The sequence below is a fragment of the Scatophagus argus genome, chromosome 6 (assembly GCF_020382885.2).
Source record: "Scatophagus argus isolate fScaArg1 chromosome 6, fScaArg1.pri, whole genome shotgun sequence".
NCBI lineage: Eukaryota > Metazoa > Chordata > Actinopteri > Scatophagidae > Scatophagus > Scatophagus argus.
The window spans coordinates 17,928,909-17,942,240 of record NC_058498.1 but is presented as its reverse complement, the minus strand read 5'-3'; the positions used below and the strand labels follow the sequence as shown (position 1 = coordinate 17,942,240).

Sequence of the window (13,332 nt, the reverse complement as noted above, 5' to 3'; positions counted from 1 at the left end):
CCATCCTTCCAACACAAGATAGATCAATAGCTAGTGGTTTCCATGCACTGAAATGGAATTAAAGTGAAACTGTGCTATCTGAACCCTAAAATACACTTCAGCTAAAGCCTGTTTTTGTTTGTTTCATTATACACAAACACAGTTTGGGTACCCAGTTACTCACTCAAGACGTCTCATGATTTTAACAATGAATCAATTAAGAATATTATATGATTGACAAACTACATTTCCTGTAGCTCTTTGTGTGATGCTGTTGTGTTTTCCCCGTTTCTGTGGAGGTTGTATGTCAGGATGTTGAGTCACATGTGAATCGACTCCTTCTGATCACAATCACAGAGCTGGATGTTTCAGTTCTCCCTCTCGCTCTCTTCTTCCAGGTTGCAGGCCTTAGTTCATTTCATCATTACATTTACCCACATCCATACACTCATCACCACCAATAATACTCATTTACATGTTTCACGGTACTTTTGTGTATAGCTGAATACTGATTAAATACATGTATCTTACTTTAAGCCACAATTGTCAGTGTGGGTTTCCGTTATTTTTGACTGGACTTTGAGCTGGCTGATAACAATGACGCTATTTCCATGGACAACAATTCATAGAACTGCTTTATTTTGTAGTCATTCTGATTGAGTCCAAACACACACATACAGCCATCTATTTATCCTCACGTATAAATAGATGAATATACACAGATATACATAAATACACATTTCTGATATGCATATTCATTTTGAAATCATGCTATGTCTCTGTAAAGGACTCTCCTGATCGGATGAGGGCACACAGCGATTTGAAAACACATACACAACACAGCTGAACAGTTGGAAGAATTCCTATTGATTTGCATGTACAGTAAAACCCACAAATCTCTCAATTTTGGATATCTTACAAAGAAACAGCTGTGGTTTGTAGACCATAAATATACAGCAGCTGCATCTCAGTAAACACACTGAAGAGTATGGTACAGAAAATTAAGTAGATTGCAATCATTTCTTGCCCAGCAGCAAAAATAAAACCAAATAAAAATAATATTCTCCGATTCAAATGGAAAATATATTTGTATATCTTTATATATGTATTTATAATTTTATGTACACATTCTCAGGAGCACAACAATGAGAAAGAAAAATAAATACTACAGCACGAGTGAAAAAAATATAAACAATAGGCCTACATGTAAAATTTCTCAATAAGGCAATAAAAATGAAATTAAAAGCTAGACTGTACAAAATATTGCTGCTATGGTCTCCATGTGATGAACAACAGCAAACCGATTACAACTGGCCACTGCACATCATGAGAATGAGCTGATTTCTATTTTACAAAGTCTGACATTGATGTGTCCTCCCTTACACGCAAACACACATAGAAACGTACCAACCAACTGAGGAAACTGCTTCAGAAGTTTCACTTTAAAAAAAAAAGTCTGCTGAACTTAAGTCTTAGAGAGTCCTAAGGTGTCAGCCACAGAGAGACTACAGTAAACACTACAATGACTGTGATTGACTTCACCAACACACACGCATGATAATCCTAACATAAACGCCGTCTAAATAACAGCCTGTGTGAGCAGAAACGAAGATAACGTGATGTTACGTTTTATTTGGCCTCTATCACTAGTTCATCTTCAGGTCCTCTTGACGAGTGCAAACAACATTCAGCCCACTCACAAACTGCTGTGTCTCACCGAGTCAACACTGCAACGTACTGTGTTCACTCACATATACAGATAACAGGTACGATATTGACTGCAAATACTACAACTGATGCTCTATATCTACATACATTTGAAGTGTCCAGTCAATGGATTTCCTATTGTGAGGAGGTGAGGGCAACCAGAGATAGTCACTGATATACTCCTTATTTTACTATCTATGAAGAAAAAAAAAGAAAATATGAAATTCTATTGTTACAAATAATTTGTGTGCATCTGTCCAAAAAATAGGGCAACACTGGAAGACATTGTAATGGTGTGAAGATAACTATAATGACTGACAATGTCTGCTGCCTTAGTGTGGAAATTTATGCCTTCTGTTTTGAAGGAATGATCCATAAGTTTAGTGAACAAAGTAGTAACACTGAATAAAAAGCGGTGTAGTGATGAAACGATCAAAACAAGTTTTTTTAAGTTCTTTGGATTCAAATAAAAAAAGAGTAAAAGTAAAAAGATTAGAATAAAATACAGACAAAATAAATAAAAATTCACAGTAGCAAAACAGCCAAAGAAAAGCTAAAAAATGTTGCTGAAACATTTGATATAAATAATAAATTAAGTCATGAATGAAACAACTCTGCGCTGTACATATTCACTAAACCAAACAATGTGTTTAATTCTTCCCTCTACAACACAAACTGCAAATATTCACTACTGAAAATGTGAGGATGACGGAGACATCTAAATGTTCTGCTCTGATTGGCCAAATGATGCTTTTCATTGTATCTCCCGTTCTATACGTGCAGGCAGAGTCCTCCAGCACCACAGGCTTGTCCATTCACTCGGCACACTGACTTCTACTTGTGGCTGCATGTGCTGCTCCCACATCCCTCTTCCAGCTGCTGAAAGAAAGCTGGATGTCAGGTGACGAGGGTTACAACAGCAACACAACTGGTACCAGGGAGGGCTGGTGGGCTTCTCCTGATTGGCCAAATTTTCTGTGTGCTGCTCAGCAGGAGTGCATTGAAAAGCCTGTGGAACATATTGGAGAGCTGTGCTTGTGTGAACTGGAACATACTGTACAATACCTACAAAAGTATCCACCCCACTTGGAAGTTACTGTGTTTTATTTTATGTTTAGTAACATCAAAGTCTTGTTGTTCTCATCAGTGTCAAAAAAGTCACAATAAACCTGCTGTGATTCAATAAAACATGAAAACTTCCAGGGGGTGGATGCTTTTCACAGGCACTGTGAGCTACTAGGGTCTTACATGTATGTCAAACATTTAAGACTACAGCCGAATACACACTACTGTATGTCACACGCACACATTATTATTAAATTGATATAATTTCCATTTGTCAAGGGTGAAAGGCAGGGACGCTTGTGTATCAGTGATGTCATCACCATCAGGATCCCCCCCCTCCCCCGGGTACTCGTCCCCTCGGTGTGTTCAGTTTCTGCATGTGTGTTTAAAATCCTGGTTCAGACAGAGATTCTGCTGCTACTGCTAAGGTCCGGACCACAGACCGAAGAGTCCTCTTCACCGAGACGTTCGCTCCTTTCCACCAGAGAGCGGGGTTTACTGTTGGACAGACAGACGGACAGAGTGAATGCATGAGGCAGAGTGTACACAGCAAACACATTTTTATCTTCTCAGGGTGTGAAATGTGGATTCTGTCACACCTCACGAAGCAGTTAATAAAAGTGCCTTTAGAGAATGAAGGGGACACGGGAAAGTAGAATAAACCGGGCAAGCAGAAATCTCATAAACATACACATAGGGATAGTGTGGATATTTTCAGGTATTACACATCAAAGTGATAACAGAGTGTAAGGTTTTGACACAGCCCGCAGTTTGAGTTCCCGGTGAGGTAACTAACATCTGATGTGGATTTAGTGGAATATGACCAGCTGATGCTGTAAAACATATTTTCATTCATCTGAACCACCTATATAATTCCTATCACATGCTGGCCTTTAATGAATTTAAGCTCACTGTGCTCCCTCTTCTCCAGCTGTCATGTGTGGTGTAAACACACATCATGTGAAACTTGTAGCATAGGAAGAAGTGCTGACAAGCATTTGCCGAGTAGAATTACTCTAAACTAGAAAATAAAAGAAGAGCCAGGTACTGTGAGCATGCCCCTTATCGTAAGGCATCACATTTATATGGAGCGGGGATGAAGCAAGTTGGAACACAATATCCTTTTACATCTTACGTCACATCTATCTGCCTAAATTGAACTGGTTATTAAATGACTTGAACAGGAATGTCGTAACAAAACTTGCTTCGGGATCTCCCTGGTGTAAAGTTGTGTCTGAGAAGATGAAAAATAAAATAAGCAGGAAAAAAAGCAGCAGTGGTAGATGAGCCTGTCATACAACAGGAATACGGGCAAATTCAGCGACGTGGAACAAAGCAGACGAGCAGCAGCCTCACAACCACAGCTGCACATTTCTAACTTTATTTGTAAGATTTGTTAGATTGTTCTGAGGTAATAACATTTTACATAGAAACTTTTAAACTGAAAACAAACTCTTAACTTATAACATCTCAGAGTAAACTCAAAAATGCTTAAAATCAGTATATTGTTTCGTTTAAAAAAAACCCACCCAAATTGCCAAAGATGAACCGAGATGATGGCCATGTTCTGTAAAAATGTGATTCTTCTGCGAGTTTAAAGTACATATCATATGTGTACCCTTCTACCACATGAGCTGCAAAAATGTGATGATGCATGAGGCTTCAGTCCGATGCAGTAACGCCGTGTGGTAAACGCTGAGTGAGCTTGTTGTTGGAGGGACACAGGATGGCTGATCGTGGACTAAATGGTCATGGAAGCTAAAAGGGACCATTTCCACCCACTTATCAATGAGGAATGAATGCTGTGATGTAGGGGTGGGTTTCTGGATGCAGAGCACATCTACTCTTGGAGCAAGGATGGACTTTTGAACCTGAGAAGCTTGTTTTACACGAGCAAACTGATCCTCTCCATCCATGTTATCCGGAAAAAAACAATCACCACCAAGCACAACTGATTTCGATCCTTGTCTAAGGGATTTTCCTGTACTCAATATTTTGGTGCTTCTCACTTACTGTCTCTCTTTCCCAATCCCCATCTGGCAGGGCCTTAGACTCTGAGCCATAGTGTAGCGGAGAGTACACCCAGGTCCTGTCCTCTGGAGGCTGTTTTTACACACCCACCACAGCAGAGGGGGACAGAGGAAAGGCCAGAAGTACAGAGACAAGCAGCAGGGGCAGGCAGGAGAAAGACACAAGACATCACAGAAGAAGAAAAGACAAGACAGGAAATGAAAATTAGGGATGCATATAGGAGGAAATGTTGCTGAGAGACATCGGAAAGTGTGAATTTGACAAATCATGTGAGTGTAAAAATGTAAAAAGTGTTAAAAAGATGTGTTAATCCTTTTGGCAGTTAGACGACAGAGATGAAAATTTTGTAAAATAACAGCTTGCACAGAGGAGTGCTGTTAAGCATGTACATATTCTGATGAGTTTTACTGATGTGTGATTAAGTCATATGTTTTGGCCCATCTGGACTAGCTCCTGGGGCGCAAAGTGAAGTGTGCAGAGCGAGGGATGAGTCGCTGCATCAGCCCAATGGGAAGGATGAGGAGCGGGAACGAGGAGGTGGGAACGGGAACAAAGCCAGGATGCTGGGACAGTCGGACAAAGAAAGCATCCTCAGTCGAAGCAAAACACAAAAAGAGAATGTCGTCCTCCCCATCCCCCACCCCCAACTTTACAACAAGCAAAAGCGCTCTTTGCATAATGTCTCTAAAAGCTTTGGTAGGTGCTTCTTGAAGGTACCAGCCCTTTAAGAGAGGGAAGCAGCTGCAGCATGGTATGTTGGCAATGGTGATGAAGGTGGAGGTGGTGTGGGTTGATCTCACACTAACTCACGCACATTCACACACACACACACACACACACACACACGTAAACAAAGCTCAACACATTGGTGCTCGCACACTATCCAGGCAGGTGCAAAGGGGGATGAGGCAGGCTGTCAGTGAGTGAGGAAACAAATGGGGATTTAAAAGATGAAATCAAGAGAAACAGAAAGCCAGATTGTTAAATAAGAAGTCTTTGTCCTCCCGCACTTCATTTTCTTTGAATTGGAGAAGGTTGGAATTGTTTTCTAGTTTCAACAACATGGCAAAAGTACCTAGAGTGAATAAACGACACAAAGCTGCAGAAAACCTTGTTTCCTCTCAGCACTGTAATCACGTTTCATTAAACCAACAGCAACGTGATCTGGACTGATCGAGTCTAACACCACGCAAGGGACCACTTTTGAGACTAGCACCATCTTACTCAGATCTCACTTACTGGCCAACTGGACTGGCTTTTCCTCCTCTGTCGGAGAGGAGAGACCACCCAGGTCCTCCCATCAGGAAACTGGCAACAACAGGGAACAGGAAAAGATGAAGTAGGGCGGAGAAGGACAGAGACAATGAAAAAAGGAATGAAAAAAGAAGCATGCTGAGGTGAAAATGAAAAAGACTGTCCTGTGTGTAACCCAGCAGAGGTACACTGGATGAGTCAGTGGTGACAGATAGGTTCACAAGTCTGGCAGCCTCTCTATTTTCGCCCCACCTTCCACACAACAAGCTACTACCTCACCACTTCCATTATGACTAGTAAGGACAATCACGTGACTGAGGAAAAAGCAGACCAAGAGGGAAAAGTTAGTAAGAAAGAGCGAGTAGGAGAAGAATATGATTCAGGACTGCATGGAACTGAGGAAGGTGAGAATAAAATAAAATGGGCGAACAGAGCAGAGGAGAGTTGAGGCAAAGAAGTGAAGATGAGGCAGAGAAGACAAAAGAACAATCAGATGTGGAGGACAGCGGCGAAGGAGTGCGAATCATGCAAAGTGAAGGTGGAGACTGTTGATAGTGTCTGAATAATTTAGTCACGAGCCACTCTGAACCTGTTAAGTGATAACACACACACACACACACACACCACACACCACACACCTATCTTCCTCTGTGTCTTGAGCAATCACTTCAATCTCACAGTGAAATGATGCACACTTGGCAGAATAACATTGTGATGTATAAACAAACATACACGGCCTGAAAACTGATTTATTTTGAGTCTCTCCTGCAAAAAAAAATGCTCGCATTTGTGCAGTGAAAACCAAACCAAACCCCATAACAAAAGAAATGACATTTGCTTGAATGTACAGAAAGTCACTTACTAGCAAAATGCGACTGAGCTCTGAACAGGTTTTTGGAGCACTGGAGCAATTTGCTTTTTTCACACCTGCTCTGTCTTACAATCACTTGAATTACAAGCAGCAATTAAGTAAGTGATGGATTTCTGCCTTAGAAAATACTGCTGTGAGACACTGCTCCATCATACACAATAATACAGATTTCTGCCAGCTCAGAAAGGGCTTCTGAACAATATGAGAAACAAGCAGAGTGACGATACAGAGGCAATACTGCTGAAACTGCCCTGTGCTTCTTGCTTTATCTGTGTGAATGATGTGGTCCAGCACCTGAAACATTTATCACTGGAAACAGCAGGGTGAGTGGTGATGCACAGGCCTGCTTTGTGTGGGATATCAGAGGGGAGAAATGCTGCTGATAATGATGATAATGATGATGATTGAGATAGCAGAAAAAGACAGGAGTACAGAGGATGATCAGATGACGAGTTGGATGACTGAGCCACTGAATGGCCAAACTGAGTGAAGCAGTAGAGACCATCCATCCATCCATTTTCTATACCGCTTATCCCTCAGGGGCAGTAGAGACCCTGACAGTTTAAATCTAAGATAATCTAAGATAATAAGATATTTGGAGCTTTCATACTTAAGTTTGGGTCTTTGGCAGCGTGTTAACAGTAGACAAAACAACTTACTTTACTCCCAGCCCGTTTCTCTGTATTTACACTTCAGGATGTGCACAGACCCCCTGCTGCTATGCACAGAGTGTGTCCCCCTCCTTGCAATGAACTGACCTTCAGCCAGAGCTGGTCAGTTGAGAGGGCTGTTAAATGACTGAGGGAGCTCACTGACTAACATGCTGGCCATTGGGATTTCTCATGCCACATTAGAGGGTGTTTGATTCCTGACAGGAGACACCCAGCAGGAGTGTGAGCCAGGTGGGAACGTTTCTATCTGTAACTGTGATCGCCAGCTCCTCTCTCCATCCTCCACCTGAAACTCATGCATTCATTTATAGTCGCTCTTTTGGGCACATTTAGACGTGCCAACACAACGCTATCTGATGATGGCTGGTTGCTTTTAGTGGGATGATCCTGTAGACTGAACACACGCAAACTGCAAAAGCTTCATTTGTTATGCAAACAAAACTGCTGAGTGTGTCTGCAACCTTGTTAACAATCATATTAGACAGGAACTGCAGACTGATGTTGACATGCTACTGTCACACTGCAATCACCACAGAGTGCATACTGCAGTACACGGTGTTCAAAGAAATAGTTCGACATTTTGGGAAATATGCTTATTTGCTTTCTTACAGAGCTGAGAAGATACCACTCTCATGTCTGTACAGTATGAAGCCTAGCTTAGCTTAGCATAGCATAAGACCAGAGATGAACGTCGAAGTATTCCTTTAACTGAAGGCACCATACACGGCAAGCAATCACCGCACACACTGTTCTCATACCAGCCTGAGCTGCTGCATCCTTCTGTCAACGCCTCTGTAGGGGAGCATCACACAGTCCTTTACTTTCAGATTATGAATACATTTATCGAAAATGTATTATTGATGCTGATTAAATATTTAAGATGGTTAAATAAAAATGTCAAAAACAGCAAATGACAGTGATGGGAGCTAGCTAGATGTGTTTAGATGTGTACTTTTGTCTTAACAAGGATGTCATTTAAAAGAAACCAAAATATATGTGTGTGTGTGTGTGTGTGTGTGTAGGGTTTTACTTACAAAGTAGATATCTGTGATTGGCACATCATCGTCGTCATCGACTGAAGCCTGGCTGGCGCACCCTGAGCCGGACATCTGGCTGGCCCTGTCTGCCTCCACCACCACTTTGGGACTGGACGGGGCTTCTTTGGCTGCCCCAGGAGAGGAGGGAGCAGCCGGGACAGATGAGGAGGAAGAAGCTGCTTCAGGTGCTGACGAAGAGCCAGAAGGCGCTGCTGCAGCATCATCTGGAGCCTCGGCACCAGCTGCTGCCTGAACCCCACTGTGGGAAGGTGGAAATGGGATGGTTTAACAGTTAGTGGAGACCTTTCAAAGTCTGACACTGTGGGGCCCCTCAAGGCACTTTCTCAACAATGCTGTGAGGATGTAGACAGGACAGTCTATGTAATTTAAGGACAAAATAAACAACCTTGTTATCCACACACACAGAGGAATCAACATTAATTGGGTCAGTTGCCTAAAGCCAGTTTCCTGCAGCACTGCAGAAGAACAGGACCAAGCTACTGGACAAAACACACCGCGGCTAAAATTCAACAGCTGTCTGTATGGGTGTTTATCTTCTTAGGCTCTAAGATTTGCCAGATGGTTGTGTGTGGCCACAATCCCGTATTGTTCCTGTCCAGATCGTAAACTATTAAGAAGGATTTAGGCACATCCACATTGCTTTCTCAGACACTGTGTTTAAGATTAGCTCTCCCGGAGGAAAAGCAAAGCAGTTGGCCACTGAGGTAAAAAAGCCGAGGACAGGATGGGAGTTGCAGTACAGAAAGTCTGTCACACCATCTCTAAATTCACTTAGATATATCTCTACAAAACTGTACATATAATGCATCAGGGACTCTCTGTATATCAGACTCCTCATCTTTTATTTGCAGCTGTTCTATTTCTCTCCCTCCAGTCTTTTACTCAAGCGTTTCTTACTTCAAATCTTCATCTTTCTCTTCCAATCAATCTTCCCATTCCCTTTTCTTCACCCTATCTCTCTGCTCTAATACCCATCCAATCACTTCTCCAGCTGCAGGTAAGTTACAGACAGCCAGGAGGCTTGGGCTCAGTCAGAAGGCTAATTCAGTCGCCTGTCGCGGTCTCAGCTGTTCTCACGACCCCCTCCTCTCTCCTGCCTGCCAGCTCCATCCAGAGCCCCAGGCCATATGTCTAGCCACCACCGTCTCGGCATCAGAACCAATTATTCAGTTGGTTTCCCTTAGCAATCACACCCTGATCCTCAGTGACCTAACCTGAGTTTAAATGTGAGTCTGACTAAAGCACCATGTTTGTATGTGATTTTGAGTTACATCTCCCCTGCTGTTTTTGACGCAGTTTCACTTTTCAAATAAGGCCAAAATGCCAAATCAGTTAATTTAATAATAAAAAAAAAAAAACAGGTTTGAATATGCAAAGTGTCAGGTCATTCCAGCTTTATGGGAGCAACCGCAAGCCTGCACGCTTCCCGCCCCACTGACCTACTTCTGCTGGCTGGTCCCCCCATGTCAGGTCTTCTTCAGGCCCCTGTCTGCCTTGCAATGTCACCGCATACAAAAAACCCCGCACAAATTTACATGCATGTGCGCACACTCACATAACCTGAATACTGTAGAGTAGATGGAGCTCCGCAGCGCCTGCAGCATTTAACTGTCCATCACAGGCGACTCCAGAGACCAATAAACAAAGGGGTCAAGCTGCTTTCAGTGTTGATCTGTGTGCCATGTTGAAACTGTGTGTGTGTGTGAGACAGGTGAAGTGTGCTAATCTAACAGCTGGCTGAGCCCAGGTGAGACACTGGCAGCAAGTTATTTATAATGCAACATCAAACCAAGCCATATTGATGATTGGGGTCATAAAGGACTCATTACAGCTTATCCATCCTACATCGAGGTCGGGTCACAGAGAGTGTATGACAGAGCTCTTTTTGTCTTTTACAGTGAAAAGGACACAGATGTGTGTGTCAGGGATATATTTATTTTGCGTACATGGAATTTTCATTTCATTTCCTTGCTACCGCTTATCCGGGTCCGTGGCACAGGTACCCAGATATCGTCGCTGTCCAACAAAAAACACGTATCACTACTTTCAACGTTTTGTTGGGTATTTATACAACCATCAGTCAAACTGATGGTTGTGCATGTCAATATCAGATTACAATTTGCCCATGATTTATCTTGATTTCAATATAAAATGCGAACCAAAAGCATTTTGTTAGCATAATGTATTAAGTGGTGATGTAGAATAGTCAAGTTCGGTGGGACATAAAAATGAGACCAGAGGATCGTAAATAACACATATATATAATATATAATATAATATATACAATAACACGCACATCATTGGAGCGCATAGTAAACAAAATGCTCTTGGAAAAAATGAATTTTGGAGATACATTTTTTTCACGAGGCAGTGACGATACATTTCTATTGAACATTATGGAGGGTTGCTGTGTTTGAAGGTGTGCAAAATATGACAGCATGTTGCAAGACAGATGAATTTTTATTTGAATATATTTTTCACTTCTCAAAAACAATTTTGAAACTGGAACTGAACTGGATTTCTTGTCGTGAAAGATCGGAGTCTATTACTAATACTACCCTTCACATGTGCAGTGGATATATATATATATGTATATGTTTCTAGATTTACCTTATATGCTTCAAACAAGTGAAAGTGCATTCATCTTTTATATATCTTATTTGTTTCATTCATTAGACTACACTGATACACTGTAGCAGCATTACTGAGAAATCATTAATTCAGCTTGGAGTGTGCCACTGTGTTGTTGCTGTAACCTGGTTTCAGGTGAAGCTTCTGGAACGTAGATGGTGGGCTCACTGTCGTGCCTCTTCAGCTCCACCTCCACTGTGATGGTCTGCTGATCCTCCTCACGCACACGCAGCTCCTCCTGGGTCCTGAGCAAACACAACATAACAAGCAGAGAGGAAATGAAACATGTGTGCAAAACAAACACAGCCACATCTTAGCAACAGGAAGAATGGGCCTACTCATAAACAGGCTGACCTCACCGACTTTTCTTCCACCCACCCACCACACCCAGAAATGTCTAATGCTTTGAAAACCTTTAAGACGTCATGAAAACAACTCAGTTAATGCTGCTGAAAAAGGTTCATAAAGAGAAAGAAACATTCATGCTCCAGCCTTACCTCCCGTCATGGCTGAGAGACTGGGTGTGCCTCCTGCAGACAGAGGACACAGTGTCACTACCAGCTGTATGTGAACTGAAAAAACTGATGCACTCAAAGCAAAACAAGACATATGAACACAAATCACTGGAAGAAGTTACACTGAAATATGCTCTATGCTATGCTATGTTAGGCCTCAGTGCAATGGATAACTCCAGGGTTTCAAAGTGTATGTGTGTGTGTGTGGGTGTGTGTGTGTTGGCACCTGTAGCGGGGGTGCTCAGCCGTGTCAGAGGGTGACCTCTCTGGGATGGACAGAGAGGTGGTGGAAGAGAGAGTGGTGGCAATGGACGCTGTGGTGGCCTCCTCAAATGATGGAGGAGTGCATGGGTGAAGATCTGGTCGCCCTGGAGAAGAAGAAAATGGAAGAGAGAAACACATACATATTACATATTTACTATATTTATTTCTGAGAGAGCTAGAACCTACTAATTTTCTGTTCCTATACATATTATTCATTTTATTTCACTATAAGTGTTGTCCTGCTTGTGTAGCCTGTGTTTGCCATGGCAAAAGCTACAAGCCTGTTGTTTATCAAGGACTTTAGCAATGAGTCGTGTTGTTGTTTACAAAAAGAGACTGTCAGACATTTTCATGTCACTTGAAAGCTGCCTGAAGTAAAAACTCTGTAACCCCTGATACTCCACAGTGACTGACAGATGCTGAATTCTGGTAAAATCTGTCTCCGTGAACGTCCTCTGCTCCAGTCATCTCTGTCTGGATGTCTTGGGTTGAGTCACTGCATTGCATAACTGCATGCAGGTGTTATTTACCCTCATCCTCCAATGTTGGGAAGCTGCGAGCTCCTCTAAGGTCGTAGATATTCTCATCTCTCTCAGAGGGTAGCTGGCTGGCTGACCAGGCTGCACCAGGACCAGCGCACTTAGGCACCGTCAATGACACGCGACCCTTCTTGGATGGCGATGACTTCAGAGCTGAAGGGCAATGAACATTAACATGTTAAAGAAAATGGGCATGCTATATGGCATCTGGCGCAGCCAAAACAAGAGACTAAGCATTAGTAAAACAGGCTTTGAAATGATTCTGCTCCATCACAAAGAGTTCTTTCTTTCTGTGTGAATATCCTCACAAAAAGAACGAAAACGGAGCAGAATCATGTACTCACACGACAAGAAGCAGCACCTAATAAGGCAGTTAGCTACTGTATCAGATTTTACTGTCAAGGCTCGGCAGTTAAAAGAGACCAAAGCCTGGCATCTGACATTTGTGTCTGTGGTTCTTCCAACACAGCCAGCTCTGACTATGTAAGGCAGTGTCCTCATGTAAACTGAACTCACAGGAGCTCTTCTTGAAAACCGTGTTGTTCATGAATTTGAAGAACCTGTCGGCATAGAAACCTGGCCGGTGGACTGATACGGTGTCCTGAGGGAGAGACGGAGAGATTAACGAGACAAACAGTGCATGAATAAAATGATCAAATCAGTGCTTACTGCAGATTAAACTGTCTATTCGTCCCTTCACTGTCCCAGATCAATGCCTTTACTCTGGGTCAAACCACCAGACAAAAA

General features: G+C 42.4%; 1 protein-coding gene across 4 annotated transcripts in view; it reads right to left on the bottom strand.

Annotated features, from left to right (window-relative positions):
• Positions 1 to 596: 596 nt before the first annotated feature.
• Positions 597 to 13,332, bottom strand: part of pip5k1ca (phosphatidylinositol-4-phosphate 5-kinase, type I, gamma a) — a 40,191-nt gene continuing 27,455 nt past the window's right edge. The window contains exons 11-18 of one of the 4 annotated variants that reach the window (XM_046392049.1): positions 13,102 to 13,186; positions 12,577 to 12,738; positions 12,009 to 12,150; positions 11,765 to 11,797; positions 11,393 to 11,512; positions 8,613 to 8,874; positions 4,765 to 4,854; positions 597 to 3,249 (exon numbers count right to left, since the gene is read on the bottom strand). In XM_046392049.1, coding sequence (XP_046248005.1) covers positions 3,247 to 3,249; positions 4,765 to 4,854; positions 8,613 to 8,874; positions 11,393 to 11,512; positions 11,765 to 11,797; positions 12,009 to 12,150; positions 12,577 to 12,738; positions 13,102 to 13,186 — 897 coding nt within the window. In that variant the 3' untranslated portion in view covers positions 597 to 3,246. Of the gene's footprint in view, positions 3,250 to 4,764; positions 4,855 to 6,908; positions 7,251 to 8,225; positions 8,371 to 8,612; positions 8,875 to 11,392; positions 11,513 to 11,764; positions 11,798 to 12,008; positions 12,151 to 12,576; positions 12,739 to 13,101; positions 13,187 to 13,332 lie in introns of those variants that run through there. The other 3 variants (XM_046392052.1, XM_046392050.1, XM_046392051.1) reach the window with 3 other exon arrangements.